Genomic DNA, 23,779 nt, shown 5'->3' on the forward strand with positions numbered 1-23,779 from the left:
CATGATTAAAGAAAGATAAAGCGATCAATTACCTTCCAATAATAAGCTATCTTTAGTGTCTCATATAAAAACCTTCCAAGCCTGCCTGCTTCGTATTCCGTGCAGCAGCATATCATGGGTTGCAAGGTTTTACATATCAAAACATCAATATGGTTGACTGTATTGAAAAATGGTGTTCCAAGGGAATGAAGAGTGTGCACAAACATAGCACAATAGACAGCATCAGGCATACTGAATGTACAGCGGGGAAAAATACATCGCTGAAGGAACTCCATGTTAATTTTCAAAGTATCAGGGCAGGAGCTCAACCATTTATCCTTTTCACGAGAAAGTCGTCTGCGTACAGAAGCAACATTTTCTTCATGCTTATTTAGTTCATTGGACAAGCGATCAAGAGATTCTTGAATTCTTTCTTTGTCTTTCTTCCTTTTATTGATTGCAGAACTTGAGTTATCAGAAAGCTCTTCTAAAGCTTTAAGAGCAGAATGCTGCTTAGCAATTTCAGATTCATATCTACTCTGAGGAACATAAAGATCATAGAGCGTGAGACCCCAAAATGTAGTATAGAGATCTGGAGACAAGCTATTCCAAGCTTTTGGAGGTAACATAGACTTTACAGCATCGAGGAGATCTGACCACCTAAGGAAAATAGAGGTTAAGAAAATTAGCAACTGTAAATAACATTAAAATCATTAACTGTGAACACCCTATTATGCATAAGAAAGGGTGTGACTACAAGTATCAGGCTAGTGTGGCGTTTTATTACATAAATGTTTCCGAGTAACTTACACATTCATTATGTAATGACAACCTACTAGGTAATAAAAGAACAGTTAACAAAAATTAACTAGACCGTTCTGCAGAATCAACAGCCTGTATGATTTCTCTGAATGCAACAAAAAAACAAAGGCAGGAGAGATTAAACTTCTCAAAAGCCTCTTTATTCTGGGCCAAATAATTGAATACAATTCATTTTGATCCTAAACTCAGATCCTATCATAGTATTAAGGTCCTATGATTCATCAAAAGCCTAAATTCACAAAATTTCATCAAAATATCGAATGAAGAACTGAAAGTGTGTAAAAAAAGAGGGAGCTTCAAAAAAAGAAAAAAAAAAGAACAAATGTCTTACCTCACAGGTTTCCGTGAAGAACCAAGTTCCAAAACAACGTCTGCAGAACATTCTGCTGATTCCGAATCAGAATTATTGCTTGCAACATTTGCATCATTGCCATCCAGTGGCCAGAAGATATCTGAACCACCTTGACACTTAAATAACCTCATTATTGGTCGATATATCAGGAAAGCAACCTACAAAAAGGAAAGAGTCATATCAGTACTTCAATGGCGGCAAAGGAACTTCAAGGGAGAATGAGTTCTGAGAATTAACATCTCATAAAATGAGGGCAAACAAATATTAATGGTTCAATGATGACACCAACCAGACATAAAAACAGAGACCCAAGAACACAGAACAATGACACACACATACACAGACAGACCTCGGGATCTAGGTGATAAAGCTGGGCAAGCTCATTGAGAGAGGGAATCAACTGAGCATAAGCTGATGCAGGCGTAACTGCACTACTAAGAAATTCCACATATTGAAGCAGAGTTCCATGACATCTATCAAATTGTTCACTGACCATCTTAATATAAGGAGCATTTGCATTTATGACAACCCTGAAGGAAACAATAATTAGTCCACATATTTCAAAACATTAAGATACAACTAAGAGCTTGCGGCAAGACAAAAGACGAATAAAACAAATTATAGTAGCGTAGCATGCATTAAAAGCAGGCTAGTAGCAGGTAAATACATCAATGGACTGTCTCAAGCCGTTGAATTATGATACTCTTAGAGCAATAGCAGTGATAATGGAAATCATAATTGAATAGCAGTGACAGCCCAATCAGGAGTTAACTGGTTCTAGGACCCTTCTTGTTATCAAGCAGAGACATACAATGTCCTTGAAGTTTGCATACTACAAAGAAAGTAATAAAGCATACACTGAACGGTGTTGAGAAATAAGTAGCAAGAGAGGGACTGCCAATTTTGGTTCATCCTTAGAAAGCAAGGAGTCACGCAGTCTGTTGCTTGACTTGATCAACGCCTGCATTATTTTTTTAAACAAGAAACGAAACTTGTAATTAAAAAAACTAATATTTAAAAGGTACAAACTCCAAAAGGAGTGAAAGACGGTTATTCTTTTCTGACGGTTATTCTTTTCTACTGACAGAAAAAGGATTGACAGCAGATCATAATAGATTAAGTAAAAATAGAATGATACAATAATTCAAAATTAATCAACCAACCCTCATGCTCTGTAGTAGAAATGGTAAATAACTTTCAGATAACAGAGTGAAATTACAACTAGAACACAAGAAGTACCCGGTTCAAATATCTATACATATGCATTAATCTGATACGATGTCTAGACCACATCAGTATTTCTTTTAAAATGACATGCTAAAGTACATAGCTCTTTGGAGCTTAGGTCAAATATCTATGTTTGTATCTTCAATAGTGATCAGTTTCGAATTAAGAAAGGGGAAGAAATTATATTGTCCATCAACACAACACCTTGTTATTTCGAGTAACCCCAAAAGAAGTTGCTTGATAACGAAGTGTCTCACTTCCTGCCATAGCATCCAACTGTTCCTCAGTTAGGTTTTCTGTGTATTGGACATTGGCCATTTGTTGAACAAGTTCCTGATTATGTTACAAAAAGATATCCAAGTACTTTTAGTCAAGTAACAACCATTGAAGCGGTAAAATATCTAAATGCTGGGCCACATGACTAATACAAAGCACCCCTTCCAGATCTGAGAAGTACCTGCAGGAGAACAAGTTCAATTCCTTGACCTTTTTTCAACTGATTAATGAGATACTGAAACAAACCCCTTAGCTCCATAGATGGGTACTTCTTACACCTACCAGCAGAAAATTTACAAAAAAACTAAGCAGTAAATTATGGCATCTATAGGAGACAAAAGAACAAAGTATCTGATGATAAAAAGAAGCAAAAATATATAGAGAATTACTTTTCCTTAAAAAAAATGACACAGTTTGCACATCTAAAAATCCAATTTTACATTTTACAATGTTCGTAAGAATCCCAATAAATAATGCTACATTATATACAAGCATGAAAATTTAAAACCAAAGAAAAAATTAATAACAATAGAATACATGAAAATATTTCAGAACTGAGAGAGGTAAGAAAACATAAAACCTCCTTATTGATATATATGAAATTTACAAAGGAGCTATGGATATCTCCAATTACTCTACATAGAAGCAATGGAGTAATTACAACACAGATTTGACCTAATATACCAACATATCACACCCTGGGTTTAGTCAACAGTAAACTTAAACATCATTAAAAATAATTCTTCTGCATTCTAGCAAAACTTCTCCAAGGACAGAACAAAACCCTTCACCCAATTGCTCAATCCTATCTTTGAAACTGGGCTCATGGCTCTCTTTGTTTAATGCCAAATAAGACTTTTCACTAATGGATAAAAAGAAAGAAAAAAGGTTCAAGAATCCAAACTCCAAAGGGAGAGAATGGAACAAGAAACCAAAACGATTAAGAGACCTAAAAATTACAAAGTCTTGGAGGTGGAAGGAAAAGGGAATCAAATATAAAATAGGCTAACCCATTGAGTCAGTGCCACCGGAAAGAAGGCACAAATTATCCAAATATGGCAGTTCTTAGATTCTTTCTTTTTCATTTGTAAACATCATACTAGATAGAGTAAGGGCAAATCCTGCTGTTTCCTCAGGTTTTTCGGTTTTATGATTATCTATACACAAGAACAAATACTTTATCTTTTCAAGGGATTTTCAACCTCCACAGTTCCTTACATAACGAGGGAAGGACAAGATCACCTAGAAAGAGTTGACTAGAAATGGAAATGCACCGAGAATAAAAGATCACTCTTGTCCTTTCCTAAATAATAAAAACGTTGTGCTAATTCATACATCCACCTCCATAATAACAACAGGGTCTTCTAAAGATGCACATAAACAAAAGCTCCATTTTTATTTAAGAACAAAGGTTCCACATTTTCAATGATAAAAATCAAAGTTCTACAATATACTAAAGAAAAGAAAAGGCAACAGGCGAATCATATCAGTCCAATATAAATAGAATGAAACTAGTAACATGCAACTCAAAAATACATTCAAAACTCTGGAAACCAACTTCACATTACTCAAATGAATGTAGTAACAACATCACTGGAACATTTTACAGAATACTCAATGCATATACTGACAAGGAAACATGAATTTTAAGTTATCTGCATCATGCATACGTAGCACAAATATACAAAACCAAGGAATTTGATCAAATGGATAGCTTCTTTCTATGAATATTCTAGTAGGAATGTTAACATTTTTCTAGTGTGTAATAAAAGGAAATAGTTAGGAACTACTTGCACAAAGAAAATCAGAGAGATCTCATTTCAAACGTGAGCCAAATCGTAGTCTCTAAAGTTTACTATATATATCCAGATTGAACATTAATTGAAGAAATTAGAAGCAATGAATGTGCAAAGTGTCCAAAAAACTTAAATAATTTTTCTTCCTCCAGAACAAGCACATATGTTAAGTTAAAAAAATTTGTAAACGATAAAGAGGATAAGGTACTCTCAACAAAACATGATAAATCTAAAGGATATGACAAATAATCCATAATTTGACTAGTTGACAAAAATTCTACAGGCTGGTTGCAGTCAAGACTACTTTTATATATAGTGCAATCATATGTTTTTCTTTTGTTAATATTATGTATGTACATAATTACCTAGGCAGTAAAAGAAAAAGAAAGCAAAGTTCACGTCCCATTTAAACAATCCTCATTCCTTGGACGTCTGACCAGCCTCAATCTTTCAAGAAGATTTCAATAAGAGCTCAAATAAAAAATAGCAGCACAGAACTTCCCAATTGACTCTACTCAGTTTCTGTTTTACGTCAGTAGATCCTCCAATCCCTTTTTATATGTTCCATACACTATTCATCAGAAAGCATTGCATACATTGAATGTACAACTATGAAACCCATTACATCCCGACTTGGCATAAAGCTGCAACCAATGCAGGCAAATAGACAAGATATTCCTTGAAGAACGTCTTCTTTGGAAAAGAATTGCATGCTTCGAGTGCCTAGCTGATATGTGAAGTTTTCTACCGGTATAGCCATGTCAAAGTTTCAAAATCCTCAAAGAAATTGACAACTCAGAAAGTTGAAGCAATCAAAACTGATAAAAGATCTTCAAGATGACTAATCCAATTGAAAATTTACAACTCCAGGTGAAACTAGCATCTTCATGTGATTAAATATAATTAAGGAACTCCAAAGCCCCCGACCCTAATCAATTTCTGAAGGTCATGACAATATTCTTCACAAGAGCAGTTAATAGCACCTCTCTTTCCAATTTAAACGACTCTGGAGACAATGCAGTCAACAAAATAGCAATTCACCTTCATTCTCACTGAATTAGTTATGACCTAAACCCATTTGACATATTAGGTCATATAAATTACTCCCTTCCACACAAATAGAATCTGTGACCTCGTTACTTTGTTTCTCTACACATTTTTTATCAATATGTTGATAACTTGAAATATCTCAGCAGATCTTGAACAAAGGCAGCATAAGAGAATGGCTTGAAATACGAACTTCAACCTATCACACCCCATGTCTTGAGCAAAAACCAGGTTCCTTCCCCTCCCAAACTACCATATCATGAACTTGAAAGGGAAATTGAAACCCAATTTCAGTCTCGATGATCCAGCGACTAGTCATATAACCCAATTTAAATATTTCATCATACAGCGGCGGCCCAAAAAATGCCATGCATGTAGTTCACAGAGCATATCCCAGGAAGCAAGCGTAAGTAGTTGGAACAGATCTGAAATAGCTAATCAAGATACAAAAGTTGAGTTGTTCACAACACCATCTGTTTAACTGATCAACATTTGCAGGGGGTGTATGCAGCAACCGGGATATTGAATTGGCATTCCAGGAATAACCAAGGACAAATAACATGAAAAAACACAGACTGCAATGCATGTCAAAGCAACAGTTGAAAATGATAACTGATTAAATAATCACTTAAAGCAGAAAAGGATTAGAACACGCAAAACTCAAAAATATCATTAACAACCTAAAGTTTCAACTAGCATTCCGCAAATTAGTGTGGAACGTTTCCTAGACCAAAGCCAAGTAGACAAATCAATATTTGAAATTCATCTTTTACAAAATTGATTGCAAGTGTCCTAAAAAGAGCAAAACACATCCAAAGCAGCAGAAATCAGCATAAAAAACTCGAAGCATCATATGAGAGAGAAAGGAGAAACATACAGGTGACCCCAAAATGAAGCTAATGACTGGAGCCAATCTGACAGATTAAGGCCATCATCCTTCAACTTATCACGCCCTCCTTGCACCAAACGTTCAATCACAACATATTCTAATATGTCATACTCAAGCTGCATAAATCCAATAAAACGAAAAATATTAGTAAAAAAAGTCTTGAAAATTATATTTACCAAATGTATCCACGGAAAAAGAGAATTATACATACCTGAGTCAGATACTTGAATGCATCTACTACAGGAGTAATCATATCCCTATATGCCTCAATCTGCAGAATGTCATTTTCATCATGATCTCTACTCTAAAAAACAGGAAAAAGAGATGTATCTATTTGCATGTAGCTAACTCAAACAACACCTGGTGTAATATAGTGCGAAGGACAGTCAACGGATTGGCATGAGCAAGTTTTGCAACCATCCTACCCAATTGCTTCAAATTTTCCTTAGCCAACCGCTTCAAAATCCTCCGTGTGTCCAACTGAGAAGTAGTAGTTGATCGGGGTTTACCTGATTCTGAACAATTATAGAGGAAAATTAAAAAGAAAATATTAACTAACGAATACCTTTGCGGTTTGCCTTGCAGCCAAAACCATTGGAATCTTCTCATCATCTTTCTCCCATTCACCATATAAACGATACCGCACCTAGTAATGCAAAATATTTTAGATCAAAAGCAATATGATTGGATTATAATACAAAAGAGAGGAACAATCATTCAAGGTTTTCGATTATAAATGAACAAATCCTTCGTTAGAAGCAAATGGTACTGACACAATGGTATACCTCATACGGAAGAAGATTCATTACTTCCCATATTCCTTGACCAACAGCTGGATTGGCAGGTATCAACTGTAACGAAGGAAGTATACACATTCCTAAAGCTTCCTCAATTTTCAATCTAGCTTCCTTCAAGTGAAGATGAGGAACCCGGCTACCAGCTTGCAGAACAAATTCAGGATTTGAACCACTTTCCACACTGTTGACAAACTCAATTGCCGACATATAATAACCTCTCAGCACCCTACAGACCTGCCAAAAAAAATCATGTTGGAAATTATTTGAGAAGGATAATGAGAGGTGAAAGGAGAAAAAAATGGACAAACAAGTTACCTTCTGCAGCAAAATTGTATCACGGTAGAGATAAGGTCCAGCAGCTGCAAGCATCTGAAAAAGTTCCCTAGGAAGATCTATAAAAGAACCACCAACCGGAAAATTCCTGGTATCAATGCTAGCTCCCGAAGAGGTCCCAAAGCTCTGATAATAATGTTGACGAACAATAGAGTACGCAGAGGAGATCGATTCTTCAATGAACCTAACACACCAAAGAAAACGATACTGGAATCCAGACTCATGTGCATGTGTATCAATATACACTAGCAAGAAATCAGAATTACCTAAACAAACAGTTACAGATTGGAAGGTGTTCCACTGGATTGAGAGGTAAAAGCCGATTAAACAGTACATGTGCATGATACCTGACAGGGAAAAAGAATAAACCAGATGAAGCTACATTCTGCTTGGTTAAGAGGTGAGAGCTCCAATTTTTCTTTTATAGGATATGAAATTTGTATTATAGACTAAATGATGTAGGATTTTTGTGATCTTTGTTCTTTCTTGATCCTTTTCTTCAACCGTGTGTGGTTAATTGTTTTTCCACACTTCTCTTATTATAAAAATGTTTATATCTTGACAAGCTTCTAACATGTGGTAAAAGGCTTTAGTTATTGGGTTAGTTTGTTAGTTTAGTGAGGTCATTTTTCCGGCCTATATATTCGGCTGCTGTAATCATTTTTTGAGGTTAATGAAACATTTTTTTAGGTTTATTTCTTCAGCATCAAGTTTCCAAAGAATTCACAAATGTTCCACTAAGCTAAAAAATGATTACAGCAGCCAAACATGTAGGCAGTAAAAATAACCCCACTGAAATAAACAAACTAACTGAATAACGGAAGCCTACCACATGTAAAAGCTCGATAAGAAATAAGCATCTTTAAATTAAAAGAAGAGTGGTAAAACAATAACCACACACGGTTAAAGGCAATCCTACATCACTCATGTCATGCAAAAATATGATTACAAAAAAAAAAAAAAATCCTAATTGGCATAAATGTGCCACAAATCAAAATTGCAACACACTTTAAAAGCACCAAGTTAAATCACGGAGTTCCACAATATCCCCAGAAACAGTCGCAAGCAGAATGCATTTCAAATCGTTGAAGGTGAATATTAGAATATGCTAGATAGTAACAGAACTTGAAGCAAAATTTCTAAAAAAGGAGCATCCAATAATCGATTCAAATGTTGGTTTTATCATTCAAGCATAGTAAAGCATCTCTTTTTTTGCAAGACCGTTGGCTAGGAAGTTCAGTCCTGGCTCTATCTTATCCAGAATTATATCCTCTCTCAAAATTTTCAAGCTTCACAGCGTAAAAATGCGGGATCAATCTTCATCTTCATGGATTCTGGGCTTTTGCAAATATTTAAAGGAGGATGAAACAATAGAACAGGCTTTCTTCTTCTTTTGTTCTCCAGGAGGTGGTACGCTCACAGTACGATTGTCTCGAATGGGGCGGAAGGAGTTATTAACGAGAGCTTTGAAGTTGGAATTGTTCCTGGCCCATCTTCAATTTGTTGACGATATTATTTTATTTTGCTCAGGTAAGGAGTCTTTCTTCTACTGAATCACATAGGAACCTCAATTGCAACCCTGGTAAGGTAAGTAGATGGGTTAATTTTGTAGGTTGAGGTGGGTCTTTTCCTTCCTCTTATCTAGGCCTCCCCCTTAGCATTATCCAAGAACCATCCCTTTCTGAAAAGACTTGCCTCTTGAAAAAGGAAGTTTTTCCTCCCCCTTTAGTCCTAAGCCGCATCCTGACTTATTTCTTCTCTCTCTTTAGAGCCTCTCATGTCAATTGTAACTCCCTAGAGAAGCTTACGATGGATTTCCTTTGGGAAGGGGTTGATGAAGGGAGAAGTGCACACTTCGTGGGTTTGGAAACTGTGGGAAAGCCCATAACACGAGGAGTTAGAAATAGGGAACTTATGGAACCGAAACAAAGCCTTATTGGCCAAATGGCTAAGGCGGTTTCCCCCTGAGGCTAGTAATCATTGGCATTGGATTGTTGTGAGTAAAAGCGGTTGTCGTCCTTTCAAGTGATGGTCCAGTGGGGTGAAAGGTTCTAATAGAAATCAATGGAAAGAAAGTTCTTTTGAGCTCCCCGCTTTCTCTTGTTTGATTGTACTTAAGACGGGACAAAAGGGATGTTCACTTTTGGAGTTTAAACCCCTTTGGGGTTTCTTTTGTAGTTTGTTCTTTCATTGTTTGGCAGATCCCTCTCTGACTTGAGAGTGGGTTTTTCGAGTCTATGGAAGGTGAAAGTTTCAAAGAAGATTTAGATAAATGGAAGGGTTAACACCTTAGATAGACTCTCAAAATTTTCATCTCAGTTGGCAAGGACTTCTTGTTGAATTCTTTGTTGGAAGGCAGAGGAGAGTCTTGATCATTCCCTACAGAGTTGTGACTTGGCTCAGTTGGTTTTTAACTTCTATTTTGATGTGTTTGATATTCTGTCTGTCAGGCATAGAGGTGTTAGGGAGATGATTGGGAAGTTATTTCTCCATCCGCCTTTTAGCGAGAAGGGGCGTTTCTTATGGACTGCAGTGGTTATGGGAGGAGAGAAATAATAAAATCTTTTGAAGGAGTAAAAGGTCCCCTTGTGATATTTGGTCCCTTATCAGATTCTATGTTTTCTTCTCACCTTCCGTGACAAAGGTCTTTTATGATCAAATTGAGGTCTTTTGTGATTATTTCGTAGGTCCTATTTTACTTTATTGGAACCCCTAACTTTGGTTGGGTTCTTTTGTGGACTTAGTTTTTCTATATTCCCTTGTATTGTAACATTTTTTCTTGATGAAAGCTCGGTTTCTTATCAAAAGAAAAAGAAAAAAAAAAAGGCTTCACTTTCCAGTTTACTCTTTGTGGTGATTTTTAAAGATGTAATTGATACTCAAACAGGGCCTTTGGAATCTTCAGGGAGGTTTCGGTAGACAAGCATCAATGAAGAATGTCTTATCATTGTCTTTGACCACAAGGGTGTGTTAGGTATAAACCAAACTCAGAATCATCCTATCATATTTTTATTGATTGTCCTTGTGCTAAAAACTACTGGAATATGATCCTGGAAGCCTTGGGTTGGTCCTCGGTCATGCCAAGTAATATTCATGATCTTATCTCAATCTTTGGAGGGGAATCCCTTCAAAGGGGTCAAGCAGCTGATATGGTGTGCCATCAACAGTGCCTTTGGATATTTGGGCGTGAACAAAATTCTCGGGTTATCAATAATGTGGAATCTCCATTCACTGTATTATGGATCACATTCTTTCTATAGCTTTTTATTGGTGCAAGTGTCCACCACATTTTTCTAGTTACACTCTTACCTCTCTAGTCTCAATTTTGGAGATCTTTTTCTGGAACCACATTGGGTGGATGAAAGTTTCCTGCTTCTCTTTGCAACTTCATTGTTTTAAAATACCCATGTGTGCCCAGGTCGAATAACTTTAGTATATATCCTTAATAATAACAACATGTTAATCTTTGTAAATGATTGAATTAAACTCCCTAACACAATTTGTAAGGTACTCCCGACTATTTCTAGCTATAAGAAGGTACATCGCACATAATAGATCTTGTACCAATCCCTCATGCTAATAAAATTGACCAGTCCATTCTTCAAACATTACCAAGAACTTCTTTCTAGACTATTAGTATCAAGAAGGAATATGGCAACAATTTAATTTGGATGCACCAAAAAGTGAACTGAACAATAAGAAAATATGACATCTTAAAACTGATCCCACACTTGGGGGTACTTTGCCCCAACAAAGAAAACAGATGGAGCGTATATCAAAAGACACATCGAGAACAAGCGGAGGCGAAATGAACAGCTCAAATGTGGACTCACACCAGAGTATGGTACTGATATGATACTTTTGGCAATGAATGAGGCTCATGTGTGACTCGTTCCAACAACCATAGGTGGTGAAATCAACAAACAGAGACACCAAAGCAGTTACCCAAATTTCAAATTCTAGCCTGAATACCTAAACGACCTGTTAATTCCTCAACAATTTCACTTTTCAACACATGCCATTTGGCTTAATGTCAGGAGAAAATGCTCCATTTCATTTCACTCGCACATGTATAATTGGGGAAAATAATTAATACGTAACCAAATACAGAACGGAGAGAAAGAACGTTCCACTATCGCACGCATAGATGTTTCTTTGTAACTCATGCACAGATGCTGATTAAAAGAAGTGGAGTCCAACAGGTAACCAAAGCAACATCAAAGCTGGCATTTCATTGTTACAAATATACAGACAGACGGAAGACAAACATATATAACACCATGCAAAGTGAAGAAAATAAAATTTTACATACCAGTCACCCACAGAAAGAAATCCTGTAAGCAAGCCCAATGTTTGATTATTTTCCAGCTCTGGAGACCTTTCATTGACTGCCTCACTTTCCATATCAAGAGCAGCAAAAAGATCAATGCTTACATCTCCTTGCTTCTCATCATCCATTAGATCTTTTCCCGTTGCCGCAAGATTTATTTTACCTATTCTGTTAGCCTGTAGACATTAATTCAAGTTCACGACAATACATTAACATAAAAAAGAAGTAAGCCGTGGGGAAAAGGGGAACATAATATTAATTAACTTAACTGCTTAGTCTAAGCTTCTAACTCACTATAAATACTGGAATCAAATTCCATTTACAAAGGCATACATTCTAGTGTATAGAAACTGGCATGTAGCCATCAAGCTACCTGCCTTAGTAACTAGCTAGTAAACTGTACAACTAGTTAACTACTGGAAACAATGTGACAACAAGCCATTTATAAGTTCAGCACTCCTGCTCTTTTAAAGAACAGTTCATGAGTTTAAAATGCACCGTGAAACCTTTAAAACTGCCAATAAATAACTTCAAGCCAAAATTCAAAAGAACTTTTCGTTTGAAAACAATGCATTCAAGAAAAATAATCTCTCAAAACGAAAAATGAAAACAGTAACAAGACTCATTGTATACCTTGCACGATTTTGGTATCCTATTGAGTGCAAATCACAAATAAAGCCATAACAAATGAACCCAGCGCAATGACATTCTACTGTAAAGACATTTTTAAGTAACCAATTAGGAGGAACATTAATTTTATGAGAACAGTAACCAAAACTGTGAACCCAGCATAATGTGTATTCAAATTTACGAAAAATGACAGCCTATGCAACAAACTTGAAGTTCCAAATATAAATACGTATCCCTTTGACGCAATTCTCATTGCCCCTGCACAATGGCCATTGTTTCCTTCGGGAACCCACAAACATCCACCACAATGTTACTATTGAAGGATTTAACACAAAGCCAATCTAAAACCTCTTCTCCACCTCTTCTTTAATTCTAAACCATGCCACAGCCCCATTCAATCTCCCGACAACGACCGCCAAAGAATGATTGAAAGTAAAATCCACCAATGAATCAAAAACTGACACAACCTCCCCCAAAGTCTTACTTGGTCCAACAACCATATGCCCAACTTTCTTTGCTCCTGATAGAGGGGCAGTAGGAAGAAACTTCGTCAAGGCCAAAGACAACCCATGCCAATCCCTACAATTATGACCTTCTAGAATGAAAACCACACTTCTCTTCCCTTCAGATATTTTTTACCTGAACTTGCCCTTCTTATTCGAAATGAAGAAAAAGATAATCAGCAAATCCGACCTTCTCCACGCACTAAGTTTGCTAGGCTAGTGATATCCCAAAGACAATTCCCCAACCATGCCACCCTTACCACCTCCAATTCTAGACTTTTCACCTGTCTTCGCCCATTTTCTTCTACGATCACCTTCCACCCACAACTACTTTTCCAAAGGATAAATGCTTTCCAGTCTATACTAACCTCCTCCTTGTCTCTTAACCTAACACCTCGAGTGACAAAGTAATATCTTTCCTTAGAGAAATCATTGTTGAAAACTCNTTTTTTTTTTTTTTTTTTTTTTTTGGTGAAGGTTAGATTGGAAAAAAAAAATAACGAGAAACAACTTTTCATTGAAATAATAAAAAGGAAAACATGTTCAAGGATTACAAACGTTCAAAGGAAGTGATAATAAAAGAAAAAAAATACAAAATAAAGAACTTAAAAACAATAATAATCTTCTTGAAAACGGAGGAAATTTTGGACTAACCATTAAGGCCACTAAAAAACTGGAATAAGTTATGGATATGCAAAGAATCTTCCGAGAAAAGCTTTTGAAACTTGAACCAACAAAATAAATGTTGACAAACAATAAAAACCATAAAAACCTCACAATCTTCAAAGACAACTACCTCAAACAGAGACAAAAAAAAAAAAAGGCTTCTTCCAAAAAACCATTTGAAATTCAAATAAATTTTGACAAACCAACGCCTTGACCCTCACAATTCTTCAAAGACAACTACCTCAAACAGAGACAAAAAAGAAAAGGCTTCTTCCAAGAAACAATTTGAAATTCAAATAAATTTTGACAAACCAACGGCTTGACAAGAGAGATTGGTGGAAAAAAAAACTATTTAATTACAAAATACACGATGAGAGAGGAATCAACAAAATAAATGTCAACAACTTAATGAGAGAGAATTATTAATATCCGACAAATCTTCAACAGAAACAACTTAGACTTCAAAACATAGACTTGAATAAAACAATTTTCAAAGAAATATTCTCAAGGATTGGATAAAATGAAGAATGTCCCTTTTTTTGGGAATAAGACAAAACATAGACATCAATAAAACAATTTTCAACTCATTAACACCTAGGCTTCGTGAAGTCTGTAAGGGAAGCTTCAAAAATTGGTTCAAAATCCACAAAGATGCCTCGTTTGAAGATTTCTTTGGAGATGGTTAATTTCTATATTCAATGAGATTGAAGCTAAAAGTTTTAATTGATAATTTTATTGTTTTTGAAGATAAGCTTTTTATTGACAATTCTTTGGGCTTGCGACTTGAAGATGGCTATATGCAGCGATTATCCCAGTCCTTTTAATCTTGAAGAGGATCCATTGGATTCATTTGATCTATCAAATTATCCAAGTTGTTTTTATCAACATAGCGACCAACTTTTAGTTTTGGATTATGAGAGGACAAGATGATCTTAGCTACGTTTCATTTTCTTTGGGTGTTTGGTTTTGAACTCCTTATTTACTTATTTTTTTGTTAGGTTTAATTTGAAGGTGTTTGGCACGCTTTCTCATTCGGTTTTGGATTGGTGTTGGTCGTTTTGGCCCTTTTTTCTAGGGCTTGCAGTGGGTTTTTGCTTCTCTCCTTTTCAAGATGGTTTCCCTGATGATTTTGTGTCTTTTCACCTACTAATGAAAGTTGATCTTGTTCAAAAAAAATATAATGTTGAGAGGTTAGAAAGTTCTTCCTTGTTTCGAATGAAAAATAAAAGGCCTTCGATTGTGAATTGAAAATGGTTTAGATGTATGTCATCTCTACTTATAACAAAAGCTTCAAGCAGCCCCTTCTCCACAACTTTGGACAACAAGCAGCTGCAATTGGAAACTATAGCAAACAGAATGGGAGATAAGAGTCCATTAATGAATGCCTCTTATTTTCCATCAAAAATGTGAAAATACATCTGTATATAGGAGTGTTAACAAAGCGGGATAGGGATGACATGCCTTCCCCATCCTAGTTCCCTTATCCTAAATCATTCCCGATCCCCTCCCCTGAAATCATTCTCCATCCCATGCAATTTCTCTTTTAATTTTACGTGGATTTTCCCCATTAACAATTCTTTTTTAAAAAAATGAGAAAAGATTAAAATATATATTTACAATTTCACTTGAAAAGAGAAAAAATGAGGCTAAGAGAATGAGAGAAAATAAAAATAAATATTTAAGATTTTTTACTTTATTTTCTATAAAAATAAGTATGTGTGCAGGAACAACAACTACAACCTGATCAGAAACGAGGAATACCCACCCCTCAAATGTAAACAAGAACAAATTCCGACCGCCTGATTCATTGCAAGAAGAAGCACCAATTGGCACTTCTATCTTTCTTTTTCCCGCGTACAAAGTTACATTCAGCTTTATCATGTCTGACTTGAAAATAAGAATTCAATTTTACTTCTCCTCCCCCATCGACCAACTCATCATCAAAAAAGACATTAAGGGTTTTGTGCCAAGAAGAGTGACAAAAATAAGTATCTAATTGGTTCAAATAAAAAGAGGCCACAAACTCAGTACACAAAGTAGCCTACCAAGATGCAAGAAAAACTAACTAGGTCATAAAGTCCTAATCAAAGTGAATTTATATGACAGACTAAAGAATAAAGTAACGAATATGCTAACTAGAATTTACTCAATCGCAGTACCTCATCAAGTCGTTTGGAAGAAAAGGACTCATAGTGCTCAAATGCCTCCTCCTCCTTAGGAAGTAGATGTGCATATCTACAGAAATAAAAATCCAAATGAACAAAAAGTAGAGAAGTATATGATTCAAAATTGTTTTTTATTAAGATACAACTTTATGATTAAAACACCAGATGATGCAGGACAAGCGAGATAAAGAAATAGTGGATGAGAGGTCAGGTGGAATAATAACTTGTTTTCACAAGAATACTTGGGATTTATTCCAGAAGTAGCAAAAGGAAATACAAGGAATCTATCCAATTTTGTTTCATTTTGTTAAATTAAAATATGTATAATATAAAATATTAAAATCATATAGTTTTGTAATTTTTTTATGATATCCATGAGCATCCAGGCTGGCTTGCGTGCACATCAACTATTATCGCGGGACAACAACCTGAGCCTACTACATTTGGTTGTAGCTCATAGCATTTTAAATCCTAAGTATTAGGTGGCCACCAAGCTTGAATTCATTCTCTATTAGCACTTTATTATTATTTACGTAGTCGCTTTTGACCACCAAGCCAACCCATGGTGGTTTGATATTGTAAAATAATAATCATACAAAATTTATAACATAACACATGTTCCTAAATTAATAAATCATATTTAATTTGAAATTAGAACTACTTTTATGATTTAAAAATATATTATTGAACATATTTGGAACCATTGTTCAAATTAGAATCCAATTTCCAAACACATCCAAAAACATTGAAAACATGAGATACAACTTTGTTTTTCTCTGAATCTCTATTGAGGTTTGTTTTTAGATCATTAACCAAATGCATCTTAGACTTCCTGACACTATATCTATGTGTCTAACAACCTTCAAAATATAGTCATAAAAATCCTCCACCATAATCCTTATCATCACCTCAATGCCCACACCCAAAGGACAGACACATGCAGTTGGCTCCTTAACCAAAAGTCACCCATATTCTATATGGCCGACTCCACACTTCTTTTACGCACCTTGACCCAAGCTATCCTTATTAGTAAAATTGTGGTGGCCAACAATCAACTAGTACCACATCTTGGCTTGCTTAAGCCTTCCTTTCATATTCACCATTCTAAGCATTATAAGCATCACTTGCATATTTGATTCTACTACACCTCTTCCATCGGTCACACCTTTGATTAATCTTCATGATCCATTTAATAGTACCTTTTCCTTGTAGTTTTTTCATCAATAACCACTGTAAATTGCCTGTCGATTAAAATAGGGTGCTTTCTACATCTACATTCGTTTTAACTTAAATACCAACATTGATATACCATTCCTCCCAGGATATTATGTATGCTAACAAAGCATCGTAAGACAACATCACGTCTCCACTTCAAGAGTGAACATGTATCATCATAATGTTTCAACTATTGTCACGTCTACATTTATCATGACGATGAATACATAATTCCAACTAAGGAAGCCATCAATATATGGGGGCCCTCTCATTGGACTGAAGTGTGCTCCAAATAGTGATAATCCGAGTCCTGATCTCTATTCATGTCATGGGCCTTCGTCTAAGGGATCTTGAGGCCCCAGTGTAGGCCATATAACATTGGCCTGCCTGTTCATGGGTTGATGACACCATTAGATTTACGCCAATACAATACTGATGCAATGGTTCTTTTTTGTAATTCTAAGAGATATGTTCATCCTAACTTCTTTTACAGCTAGCTAACCTTTTGATGTGTAACAGAAGTAACTATGGAACTACTGGCTGTTATACCAGTCGAAGGCTACAAAAAGAATAAATGTGAGCCCCAGGCATAACTGTAATCTGATTAGACATTTAAAACGAAAAGGCTGTTAGATTTCTAAAAGATTCACTTCAACTAACTCAGCATCAGCCCCCCCACCCTAATAATAATAGTATAATTATCACTATGGGATTGCTTCAAGATTCGCATCAGCACATTACAGGACTTTCCAAAAATGAACTCCCTGCAACACATGCTCCCTACTAAAAAACGCATGCCCAAAATCAATCAGTACTGGACATTTCAAATCTACTCCACCTTAAGTTTTCACGATGAAACAACGTTCTCCATAAAGCTTTCCAAGGGCACTTCAAACGTGTTCAAGCAATAACAGACACAAGAAAATGCAAGGCTAGATTCAGAAATAAACATAAAGAAACAAAATGATTTGTATTAAACTGAAACTAGCATTAAAGAAAAAAACACTTACATGCTATCCAGATCAATAAATTTTTCCTTCACTAGTAAAGCTGCAAGTTTATAAAGCCCAACTGGCACTGGCGAGTTCACTTCAATGCGCTGATAATATTGGAATTTGAACCCAAGGATTTGTGAAGCATGAGACTGCCGAAAATCATAACATCATGAGAAACTTTAAGAGCTCATATATCAGCAAGAGCAAGATTATCAAAGTCAACTTGTCATAACTCCTAAGCGTCTCTACCTTGGGAAATATTGGAATTAGCTCCACAAAAACACTATTTTCTGGCTGAAGTTCAAAACACTCCAAGACCTGATAGAAAGGCATCAAAATAATTTTAAAACTAGCACAGTGAACTTCTTTAAAAAAATAACAAATAAAAGGAAGAAGGTAAACAGAAAATCAAAAATCAAAAAAATGAACAAGCGAATGACTCACAATGTCAAACACACGGTTTGGGTCCAAATCAAAATGCCCAATCAATGACTGCAGAAAAGTTAAAGATCAATAAATTGGAACAGTTTTAAAATATATATATATATGCATAGAAGAAAAACAAATTTGATATCCTTGTGTGTGTGTGCGCGTTAGAGATGGAGAAAGAGAAAAGACTTGATGTGGAAGTTCACTGCCAACCTTTATAATACCAATTGTTGAACCCGGCAAATTGTTATTTGAAGCGTCAGTGACATGGCAAAGAAGTGTTACCTACAGATTAAGTCAAGCATCTCAGTAGATAAAATACGAATTCACAAGAAAAATTACAAAGAATCACTCTCTTTGTTTTAATAGGCAAACCAAAACCATGAATAAAAATGTGGAAGACAGAAGTACTGTCTCCAACTGTATCGAAGAAATAGATTTCAAAGGAACTCCACCTACTTTCTTTTTTTTTTTTTTAATAAGAGAAATTCATTGATGATCGAAATTCACAAAAAGGATGTATAATTCATAGTGTTTACAAAAGACCTTCCCAATTTGTAATGAGGGAGGTATAACCATACGAAGTAAAAATATTAGACACCACTTAAATATAAAAAAATTTGAAATAGAATAGGAGTTCTATCAAGAGGTCAAGGAGTACACTATTTCTCTCAATACAATGCTCATTCCTGGACATCCTACCAAAAATACTACACTGCTCTCGTGTCCAAATTGCAGCAATAGTCAGTATTATTGATCAGAAAATTTTGGATTTTCTTTAAAGCATTGGTCCAAGAATTAAAATAATTCAAGATTACTACCATTGTTGCAAAATTATACCCATGCAGCACTCTCCTTATGACGACATACCAGAAAAATGAAATTTACATTCTCTCTTATAAAAATGATTTTGCTATTTCAATTATTATGAATGGAACCCTAACAAAAAAAGATATATTATGAACGGAAGTTACAATCGCTTTCCCAACAAAGTAAATTTAAAAAAGATGGTAACTATTTGCATGCAAGCTTTAGATGGTTTTGAGTGTTGGAGTCTTCTGGACAATTTTCAGGAAGATAAAGGTTGTTCAAGGGTTGGGTTTATTATATTTTGTGGACCTCTATAACCCTAGAAAGCATGGACACTCCATTTCAGACACTCTATTTAGGATCAAGTGTCCATGTTGGTTGTGTGTCAAACACAAATTCATCTGGACATGATCCACTCAGACATGTGTCCAGCCCACTAAAAAAATGTCCAATATTAATTTTTTTCCTCTAATTTTGGACACGGCTTAGATATAGTTGGTCAAGGCCAGATACAGCTTGGATAGGGCAAGAGCACAACTCCAGAAAAAAATTGAGGACTTTTCCATGTAAGCCCAAACTAAAAAGGGAAGAAAAATAGAGATTTTATAACAGAGTATAATCCTTAGATGTTGATCATTCCAAAAATATTAGGAACGTGGGATCATATATGCTTCCTCTAGCTATAGCCATCCAAATCATTCTATATATTTAAGCACTTCAAATATTGTATGTTTCAGTGTCATGTATTTTGGTATTTATGCTAAATTACATGTGTTTAATCAAACTACAAGCATTACATACATTTATATTCTGCAATTCTGTAAGTAAAAAAGTGTCCCCAATGAGCTTGTGTCCTACTTTTATAGAAATAGATGTGTCGTCACCTCATATATGATTCCTCTAGCTATAGCCATCCAAATCATTCTATAAATTTAAGCACTTCAAATATTGTATGTTTCAGTGTCATGTATTTTGGTATTTATGCTAAATTACATGTGTTTAATCAACTACAAGCATTACATACATTTATATTCTGCAATTCTGTAAGTAAAAAAGTGTCCCAACAAGCTTGTGTCCTACTTTTATAGAAATAGATGTGTCGTCACCTCATACCAATGTCTTCGAAAAAAATAAAAGGTTTACGGACAAGTTCATCAAGAAATTACATATTTCTCCTTTTAGTAAGAAGATGGACTATCTCTACCCCCTCCCTTTCTTCCTCCTCAACCTCCCACCCTTTCCTTATGGCCTCTTAAGTTTCATCTTCCATGGACGACAACTCCCCAATCACCCCTCTTCAAAACTACTCCAAATTGTTCGTTGTAGCCATAGACCAAAAGAACTTTTGGATTGCTTTCAACGACCACTCTCGAGGAAAAACAAAAAGATTGGCTTTTAGAATCATGTTTGTGGACAAGTTGAGAAAAAAAAAATTGGTTTCTTGAAAACGGAGCTTCTTCTCTAAAGGTGGTGGTAGGATGACTCATTAGGTTTGTTCTTAGGATGGAATCCTGATTTACTTTTTTCCATTTTTGATGTTTTATGATTGCTTTCAATGACCACTCTCGAGGAAAAACAAAAAGATTGGTCTTTAGAATCATGTTTGTGGACAAGTTGAGGAAAAAAAATTGGCTTCTTGAAAACAGAGCTTCTTCTCTGAAGGTGGTGGGGTAGGATGACTCATTAGGTCTGTTCTTAGGATGGAATCCTGATTTACTTTTTTCCATTTTCTGTGTTCCATGTAGGGTGTGTAAGGTAACTGGGAAATTGATGCATGACTTCCTTTGGGAAGGGGTTGAAATGGGGGGAAGAACGCACCTAGTGAGTTGAGAGATGGTGGAAAAGCAAGTCTTGGTGAGTTAAGTCTTGCAAATCTTAGGGTTCATAACAGACCACTATTAGCAAATTGGCTTTTGCGGTTCCTTCTCGATACAAATTCCCCTTGGTGAAGAGTTATTATGAGTAAGCACAATCCTCATCCTTTTGAGTGGTAGTCAAGTGGGATCAAAGGCTCTTACCGGAACCCATAGAAAGAAATAGCCTTGGAGATCCCTTCTTTTTTGACTTGGTTCATTCAGCGATTGGCAATGGGGGAAGGAAACGTATTCCTAAGAAGATAAGTGGGTGGGGGAACACTTCGCTTTATGTTTCCTTGTTTGTATCATTTATTTTCTATGAGAAATAGCTTCGTGGTTGATGCCTTGTCTTTTCCTAAGAGCTCTCTCTTTTTCGTCTGAATTTCGTCGTGCATTGTTCGATAAGGAGATGACAAATATTCTGACTCCTCTCTCATTGATGGAAGAGGTTTAGCTTAGGCTTGGGAGGAAAGATCTTTTATGTCAGAGCCTTGGCCAATCTGAGGGCTTTTCTTGCAGTTCTTCTTTCATAGGTTGTTGAACAAGTCTATTTTTCTTGTACGTAGAAAGTAGAAATTCCAAAGAAGAATATTTTTTTTACTTGGCAGGTTATCCACAAAAGAATTAACACTCTTGATAGACTTGTGAAAAGGTCGTCTTTGTTGCTTTGCCTGTTTTGTTGCTTTCTTTGTAGAAAGACGGAAGAAGGCCTAGATCATTTGTTGTGGAGTTGCAATTTCACGCAAGCCATCTGGGGATTATTTCTTTGGGCAGTTTGATATCAATGTGTTAAACAAAGTTGTTGTAGGTAAATAATCAAGGAGTTCCTCTTCCATCAATCTTTGTGTGAAAATGAGAGATTTTTGTGGCAAGTTGGGTTGTGTTCTTTGTTGTTGGGCCTTTAGGGAGTGAGAAATAAAAGAGCTTTTAGGGAAGTTGAGGGACATTTCTGAAGTATGGTCCCTAGCAATGTTTAATGTTTCTCAGTGGGGTCAGTGACGGAACTTTTTTGTAATTACACTTTAAGTCTTGTTTTACTTGATTGGAGTCTCTTTCCTTAATGGGACTTCCTTTTGTGGGTCTTTTTTATGCCCTTAAATTCTTTCAAAAAAAAATTTTTTTTTTTTTTTTCTCATTGAAATTTAGACCACTCCAAAGGAAGAGCTAATATATTGGAAATAGGTAAAACCTCATCCCACACATTCTGTTAAATGGAAATCCCTCCATTGGCTAGCCTCATTCCTTAAAGCGCTTGTTATTGGATAAGCATACACCTTCCACATTGAGAGAAAGCCTTCAAATTGGCATCTAACTTTATTACATGGAGTAAAACCTAAGTAACACAAAGCTGATACATACATGCGTGTATAACATAAATATGTGTGTGGAGAGAGAGAACGAGAGTTTGCTCATGAAACTAATCGACCAAGGCAACAAACTAAGAAGAAAAACATAAGAACATAGAACAAAGTAATTAATCACTATCATACCAACTTGGCATAGCCCTCGCTTTCTTCACGCAGAAGATTAAACTTTGTTTGCTGATAAAGAAGACGAGTATTTACTCTGACCTGAAATCAATAAAATGTACATACTTACATATCACCTTTAAAGGTTTGGCTTCTATGCTAAAATTGAAGCTTTATAAGTCGTATGGTAGCATAAAAACTTGTTTAATGGAGCAAAATAGAGAAACTTCTCCATTTCATTACTTTTAAATGTAGATTAGTTTCATTCCTAGCACGATGATTGGAACATATGAATCTGTTTCCATACTACAAACATAAATCCAAAACACCATCGACTGTTCTCCAAATATCATTATAAATGGAAAAGTATTTTTGATAAATCTACAAATATTATGGGAACCTAAGATTTGAACATGTTCAAAATTTAACGATCAACTGTTACAGTTGCTAAACAAATGGAAAAGAAAAAATATATATCACATCAACACCCTGGTCCAGTTGAATCAATAACAATGTTTTAATCTCATTACACAACTATCACTCACCTCTTTGCTTTTCAATTCCTGCGCCTTAATCTTTATCATTTCAGCCTCCCATAAAAATTCTTCCTAAAATCAAGCAAATCCAGTTCAGAATTTCAATCACTAGACAAATGGTGCAACCATCATTGAGGCGCACAAATGAAAATCAAATGGTCATTATGCTTGGTAGATCACAAGAATGAAACACTGTCTCTAGGTAGAGAATTTACAGTAAGAAAAATAATGAAATCCATCCGAGAAAAAATTTATACATAAATATCACCTCACACCGTTCTTGAAAAAGCCTCAATGGAACAAATGCAGATTCAACCAGCCATTTAGCCTAGAAGGAACAGAATACAATATTCAATTGGTTTAATGAGGTATAATAATTTTTTAAAATGAAATATATGGTAAGGAGAAGCAGAATAACATATTCTCCACAACAAAAATAATGAAAGATGAATATATGTATACATAGATCAGATGATAATTGTCCAAATGTAATACGTCAAGAGGATATGCAATGAAATAGCATTAAAGACCATTACAGAATTTGGTGGAAAAATAGAGAGATCAAGTTTTCAAATTCCTTTTTCTCTACTAAGAAATCCAACTACTATATAAATATTGAAAGTAACGTTGCATTATTTGAAATTAATTTTTACAACC

General features: G+C 35.4%; 1 protein-coding gene across 2 annotated transcripts in view; it reads right to left on the reverse strand.

Annotated features, from left to right (window-relative positions):
* Positions 1–23,779, reverse strand: part of LOC111809366 (THO complex subunit 2-like) — a 35,533-nt gene that overhangs the window by 4,655 nt on the left and 7,099 nt on the right. For both annotated transcript variants that reach the window (XM_023695823.1, XM_023695817.1), the window contains exons 4-25: positions 23,391–23,450; positions 23,132–23,194; positions 22,608–22,688; positions 18,665–18,736; positions 18,467–18,514; positions 18,272–18,340; positions 18,038–18,171; positions 15,807–15,882; positions 11,831–12,024; positions 7,785–7,865; positions 7,501–7,702; positions 7,174–7,419; positions 6,954–7,034; positions 6,749–6,868; positions 6,600–6,659; positions 6,377–6,504; positions 2,838–2,934; positions 2,585–2,713; positions 2,011–2,114; positions 1,503–1,683; positions 1,133–1,311; positions 33–639 (exon numbers count right to left, since the gene is read on the reverse strand). In XM_023695823.1, coding sequence (XP_023551591.1) covers positions 33–639; positions 1,133–1,311; positions 1,503–1,683; positions 2,011–2,114; positions 2,585–2,713; positions 2,838–2,934; positions 6,377–6,504; positions 6,600–6,659; positions 6,749–6,868; positions 6,954–7,034; positions 7,174–7,419; positions 7,501–7,702; positions 7,785–7,865; positions 11,831–12,024; positions 15,807–15,882; positions 18,038–18,171; positions 18,272–18,340; positions 18,467–18,514; positions 18,665–18,736; positions 22,608–22,688; positions 23,132–23,194; positions 23,391–23,450 — 3,012 coding nt within the window. The remainder of the gene's footprint in view (positions 1–32; positions 640–1,132; positions 1,312–1,502; positions 1,684–2,010; positions 2,115–2,584; positions 2,714–2,837; positions 2,935–6,376; positions 6,505–6,599; positions 6,660–6,748; positions 6,869–6,953; positions 7,035–7,173; positions 7,420–7,500; positions 7,703–7,784; positions 7,866–11,830; positions 12,025–15,806; positions 15,883–18,037; positions 18,172–18,271; positions 18,341–18,466; positions 18,515–18,664; positions 18,737–22,607; positions 22,689–23,131; positions 23,195–23,390; positions 23,451–23,779) is intronic.

This window comes from Cucurbita pepo, chromosome LG01 (genome assembly GCF_002806865.2).
Source record: "Cucurbita pepo subsp. pepo cultivar mu-cu-16 chromosome LG01, ASM280686v2, whole genome shotgun sequence".
In the NCBI taxonomy this organism is placed as follows: domain Eukaryota; kingdom Viridiplantae; phylum Streptophyta; class Magnoliopsida; order Cucurbitales; family Cucurbitaceae; genus Cucurbita; species Cucurbita pepo.